The sequence below is a fragment of the Corvus brachyrhynchos genome, unplaced genomic scaffold, assembly GCF_000691975.1.
Source record: "Corvus brachyrhynchos isolate BGI_N302 unplaced genomic scaffold, ASM69197v1 scaffold101, whole genome shotgun sequence".
NCBI classification, from domain to species: Eukaryota; Metazoa; Chordata; class Aves; order Passeriformes; family Corvidae; genus Corvus; species Corvus brachyrhynchos.
In genome coordinates this window covers 7,209,554-7,215,928 of record NW_008237239.1, presented here as the reverse complement: position 1 = coordinate 7,215,928, position 6,375 = coordinate 7,209,554, and the positions used below count along the sequence as shown (strand labels likewise).

The following is a 6,375-nucleotide window of genomic DNA, read 5'->3' as shown; positions in this document are numbered from 1 at the left end:
CGGGCGCGACTCGACGCGTTGCGGAGGAATGCTGTTTGGAATTGCTGTTATGCTCGGTGCTTTGCTGAGGAGGAAGCCTGGCTTTGGCCTGATTTACGGGACTCGGGGGCTGTAGCTGCCGCTTGCCGCAGAGATCCTCTGTTGGGGAGTGTGGCTTCGTCTGTAGGTTGATTCCTGGATATCGCTGACTCAAACATCCTTGTCTCGAGGGCAAAACAGGAATTGATGCATCCTTGTATAGCTGAGTGGTACTTTACATAGCACAAAAATTCACAAGAAAATGGAAGAGACTTGACTAAATTGCTCCTGAAAAATCTGTAGCAAAATAAAAGTGGAAATGCAGAATAACTTCAGTACTGGTGTACAGTATAAAGGTAGAGAACAGGCACTGGTGCCAGTATTTCCATCATGCTTCATTAGTGATAGAGAAGTTGTTTTATGATGATATTTCAGTCTCTGTTAATAGTTCAGTTCAGAGTCGACTGGCATGGAAATGTCATTTAGGTCCTGCAGTGTCCTCTTTACCAAAAGCTGTACTATAGACACAAATTACTGGAGCTCTTAAAAGTCTTGAGCGACTGCAGCATGTGAATTTGGAAACGGTTGCATCCTAATATTTGCCATGTTGTTCTGAATCTCTCAAATGACACTATAAAATCCTTAACCTTGATTACAGTAATTGCTACTGTGGCACCAGTGAGCATGTAGCACTGTCATGGGTACAGACTATCTTGGCAGCACCCAGATAATTTTGAATGTGTTTGGTTTAGGCTTTGATGTTGATTCACTTTGCAATTGTGTGAGGGTTATTGTATGCATAGTCTGCCTATTTGAGTATGGATTTTTTTTCTAGTAACTCAGCAGATGTAAATATTTTTCTTAGCTGTTCTGATACAAAGAGCTTTGTGTTCATGTGACTTTGTTCTGATGTCTGTCTTTTTAAGTGTAACAATTTTTTTTGGTAGTATGACCATAAAAAGTCCTGTATATGAGAAAACTAAACTGAGAAACTTTAGTGACACTTAGAGAACTTTGTCACTGAAGAATCTGGCATATTGGAATTCAGAAGGCACTTACTTATTTTTGTTCATACTTGAGATTAAGAATTAGGATTTGCTGCATAGCCATTAGTTGAACCTTTCATTTGTATTTCAAGTCACTAGCGTTAAGTATCTCTAAGCCTAGATTTTGGGCTAGAACAAAACAGTGTGTTAGTAAGCACTTTAGTAGACAGGGGTAGCAGAGAACATAATGAGGAATGTCTTCAGTCAAAGCAGACAGGTCATGCCTTGGAAGAGCAAACATGTAACAAGCAAACAAGGAACCCCATAGGGAAAATTATTTTGTCATTTTGAAGACATAGTTCCATTGCCCTTACAGTTCTCCTGAGCTTTTGTTTGCCAAATAGGTTATTTCCTGAACTCACATAAGAGTGTTGTCCTTCCTCTGTCAGGCTTGGCGCTGCAACTACTTCTCTGGGGAGCCTGTTCTAGTGCTCAGCCACCCGCTGGGTGAAAAACCTTTTCCTAACGTCTAATCTAAACCTCCCCCCACTCAGCTTCATGCCTTTTCCTTGAGTTCTGTCACTGGTCACGAGTTTGCTGGCTGAGAGCTTGTTTGCTTGTTTAAGGTTGAAATTTGCTACATGTGCACATTTGTTTAATTTGATGTTAAACTAAATCAGCTGTGGAAGTGTCTTTATTTAGACACAGTGTGTCTGAGTACAGGGTTTCTACTAGTTTATACTCTGGATGATGTGTTTGGTTCTAACAGGAGTTCTTGCATGAATCCCATGTTGCTGTGGTTCACTCTATTGCTGGTCATTGACTGGATCGCTTGATTACTTTAGTAATCACTTTGCACCCCTTTTTTCTAAGGTCTTGTTACTGTACAGGTCACTTTAAAAAAGCCTCAGATGAAATGAGATTGGTCTCTTACCAGTCTTCCTGCCATTTGTGCAGCTCAATCACTTGTAGCTGTACCTATGATACAGAGCATGGTTATGCCAGGAGGTGAATTGCATTGCAGATGCAGTCTGCTGACCCCTGCTGATAAATCCACATGCCTCTGGCCACCTGCAATTGTTAGCTTAGGTCTTGAAAGCAGTGCAGGTGTATTGGTGTTGCCCTTAAGGTAAGTCTTGCCTTAGTGAGACTTGGCAGGTGTGAGCGCTGTGCCGTGATAACTTGCTGCATGATTTCTGGTTCTAGAACTTGTATGGGATTTTGTTAGAGTCGCAGTTCTTATACACTTCTCTTTCCCGGAAGGCTTTATAAAAGAAAAAAGAAAGAAAAAAACCCACCAAAACCCAAATACCTCAGAAAGCAGTAGCTCTCTCTGTTTAGCCATGCTTATTCCTTCCATTTCATAATCATTACAACTTAAGTTCCTGTCAGTAATTGCCTTCTACCTGAATATTTGGTGTGCTTTGTGGTGTTTTTTTTTTTCCTCACTGGATCTTCTTAACTGCTCAGAAACAAACCTAAAATGAGCTGTTTCCCTAAAGATGTCACCTGGTTTTGGGAAGGGGGAAGATGTCACTAAACCCCTTTAAGAATTCAATAGCAAATTCCATTTTGATGCTTTGTAGGCATCTAGCGTATGGGTCTTGTTATCAAGTTTGTTCAGAACAGCTTCATCTCTCCTGCTTCGGTGGCCGTAGCACCTAAGGACAATTTACCATGCCATCATTCCTCTGCCTTATATGTTACAGTTGTGTGTATGTATAACTCTGTATGTATCCATAAAGTATATATGTAACTATATAGAGCAAGACACTTGTTCTCTTTCCTCTCCTTCAAATCTACTTCCAGTGTTGAGTGTTTCATCTGGAACGCTTAAGATTACTGTTGTAATTGTTTTCAGTAAGGCTGAAATGGTTTGGCTTTTTAATGTGAAGTGGTGGAATTTTGGCTAATGAAACTGTATTTGACTTCAATGTGAGTATGCAACTATCCTCTAGAACTTGTTAAACCAGTACTTGCTTCTTGTGCTTGAGTTTCCAAGAAGTAAGTTGTGTATGTAATGTATTTATTCTTAGATAACCAAATGACTGGGAAAATTGAACTTTTGGGACTATTGACTAACAAGTGCTCAACAGTACCTCTGTATCAAATGTCTTTTAAAATATGAAGCAATTTTTTTTTGTTTCAATGCATGTACTTCCCTGCAGACTTACAGAACCTGTTCATGAGTACTTTGGTAAACTTTGGCAACTCTTGTGTGTGGTGTTAACCCCAGTTTACCTGTAGCCTACAAACTGATACAAGTTCTACTGACTGGCTAACTCATGAACTAATTTAAGTTGCTTTGAACTTTTTAGCATGCTGGTTTCCTTTAACTGTGTTTGTCAATCAATATTGACATTGGTCTTTGAAATAAGCCTCTCAGCCTCTAATTCCTTCAGCCTCTAGATCTCAGAGGTGTGTATCTTCTAGTCAGTGCCTTGCCACTGCTAAGGCAAAGATTTAAGGTTGAATTATATTGATGAGAGATGTGGCTGTGGGTACATCTACTCCAGGGATTTTGGTTTGTGTCAGTGGAAACCACCTTTCACTATCACCAAAATCATATGCTAGGAGGATATTTTTGCCAAGCACTCTTCCAAAGTGCCTTCCCTAAGCTGACAAAAGCAGTTTTGGCATCATATTTTTGTTGGTGATGAAGTGTGGATGTCTCTTTCTCTTCTGTGCTAGCAAAACCATGCCTGAAGCTTAGAAACACAGTGTATTTTGCCAGTGTGTAAAAGATTAATGTCTGTGGGTTTTTTTTTTATTTTTCATACTCAACATGTAGCATATGAAACATAACACTTTTCCTGTTCTCTTCCAGTTTAGGTCTAATATCAGATTCTTTTCATATGTTTTTTGACTGTACTGCTCTATTGGCTGGATTAGCAGCTTCAGTTATTTCAAAATGGAGGTCAAACGATGCTTTCTCATATGGGTAAGAAACTCCAGGCTGTTACCTTCATGTATTATAGTAAATGTTTAGATAGTCACTTTTCACTGTACAAACAAAAGCTTTTTGCAGAATGTGGAAAAACTTTGTTGAAAGTGAAGGGTTTTTTAAGGTGAGCTATGTCAACATGTAAGTTAATATCCCACTAAAAAGGATAAAAATATGAGGGCATTGCTTTTGGGAAGAAGGTTTATCACTTCCAAGATCTCTCTGATCATGCTAGTGGAAACAAGTTACAGAGCAGAAAGTTGCCCTGCCTTGTCATGTTTTAATGGTACCAGTGAAGAACGAGCAGCCACATCCTGGGTTTGTCCTCACAGTGCAGTGAGGACTGCGGCAGCGATTCCCAGACTTCTGGTGTCCCACTCCTTTGGAACAGGAAGTTACAGCTGAAAGGAGCTAAGTCTCAGTGATGCTGCATTGGAGATTATAAACCAAGATCCTTGGAACCAGCAGGATTTGGGAGCTGTGACTGCCGTTAATACAGAGCCTCAAAGCTGAGGTGTGTCATCCCATACTGCCTTTGGTGGATTTACCTGCTGCAGCTGGCATTTGACAGGCACTTGGTTCCACTGAACGTTGCAATTGTGCCCCATAAAACAATACTGGTGGTACAATATTATTAATTGGTAATACTGACTAACAGCAAGTGAGTTGCAACATGGGCATTCCCCACAGCATTATTGACTTGAGTGTCAGCACTTAGCTTCAGCTGCCTTGCTTACGTATGAATCATATAGTTTGAAACTTAAAGCACAGTTTAATTTAGGTGGAAGCTCCAGTGTGCATAGAAATCAATTTAGAGAGAATCGTACCATGAACTAATGGCAGTGAAAGCAAGTTCTGTATTAATTACTGCTCAGCATTTAAACAGCTGGTGTTCCATTTATCAGATAACAGCCACACTTTGTTAAGTCTGATGTTTGCTACAGTGAAATTACATGTTGTTCTAAGCTGGCAGTTTGTCATTGTCAAAATTTGATGTTAGAATGATTAATTTCTACTTAAAACTTTTACTAAAATTTCACCTTTGAGAGGGGAAGCAAATTAATATATGTCTGTTTAATATTAAACCTAACTTGACATCAGAAAATGTTGATTAGATTTCGCATGCTTATCTTAGTTTGCGGCTTCCAAATATGCGTTTATACCGTAACTTCGAGTAGACGTAATCTTAAATGGAAAGGTTTTGACACTGGAAGATTTCTTTCATCTAGGTCAGGGAATGGCTGATCTGGATCAGGTCTCTGTCAAAATACAACGTGGCCAGTTTTATATAGTCATCCATAATTTATATGCCATCTTCCATGTAGCAAATCCCTGTGTAATAAAACTGTTTGAGAGCTAGAAGATTGCACTCCAGTCTCTTAAGTTCTACTTCTAATTTTCAGCATTTAAACGAAGGTGGTAATATCTGCTATTGCTTTTTTTTTTCTTGAAGGTATGTTCGAGCAGAAGTACTTGCTGGTTTTGTAAATGGTTTATTCCTCATCTTTACAGCATTCTTCATTTTTTCTGAAGGTGTTGAGGTATGTTATGAAATCAATTACACTATTTCATTCTATAATTAATATGGATAAACATTTCTATTTTTACTAGGAATAAATTATTGAAATTAATGAATTGAAAAATTAAATTATGTTCATAGTTGATTAAAAATCTGTGATTTGAACAGAGAATGGGGCCATCTGAAGTTGCTGTTTCATGACAGAGAAGCCCAGCTTTTTCAGTTTATTGGTACTAGCTTCTTAAATAGTGTATTCTGTTTATGTGTAAAGATTCTGTGAGATGGAGCCTGTCCCTTTTTTTCATCCAGTTAAGGATATTTTAGAAGGATCTTCACTTCTCATTGTTAAAGAACAGATGAGGCCAAGAAAGAAAGGCCCAAACTAGTCATTCAGAGGAGAGAAGTTAGTCATAAGTAACATTCTGTGAGGTTGGACCAGCTTGTTAAAGAAAGAGCACTGTTTTCCAAATCTTGAAGTCTGATATAAATGGCAAATAGTGATAGGTTAAACATTTACAAGGGCTTTTTTCTTGAATTTGTTTTACATGATGGTTCAGGTGATAATTTCAAGATTGAAATTTAGACATTAAGGGCAACATCAAGGATTAAGAGCTAATCAGCTTCAATTAATAATTTTACTTTTTAATGGGAAATACACTGTAAATTTGTTTAGACTTCTAGTTCAGAGTAAGTCTCTTGAATTTTCCTTTTGCTAACAGAGAATTGGGAAGAGCTTTCAGGAACATTTTTCTACATTGTTAGGCCTGTAAATACTTCACAATCAGTTAAAGCTGGGCTGAAATTGCCTAAAAGCCTGGGAAAACTTTACTCCAAATCTAGATACAGGAGCAAAACTTACTACAAAAATTAAAAACAATGACAGGGTCAAGGGCAATGTTGAAACATAA

At 38.4% G+C, this 6,375-nt stretch overlaps 1 protein-coding gene across 1 annotated transcript in view; it reads left to right on the top strand.

Moving 5' to 3' along the window:
• Nucleotides 1–6: 6 nt before the first annotated feature.
• Nucleotides 7–6,375, top strand: part of SLC30A7 (solute carrier family 30 member 7) — a 26,380-nt gene continuing 20,011 nt past the window's right edge. The window contains exons 1-2 of the mRNA XM_017729766.1: nucleotides 7–3,945; nucleotides 5,402–5,489. Of these exons, the coding sequence (XP_017585255.1) occupies nucleotides 3,860–3,945; nucleotides 5,402–5,489 (174 nt within the window). The 5' untranslated portion in view covers nucleotides 7–3,859. The remainder of the gene's footprint in view (nucleotides 3,946–5,401; nucleotides 5,490–6,375) is intronic.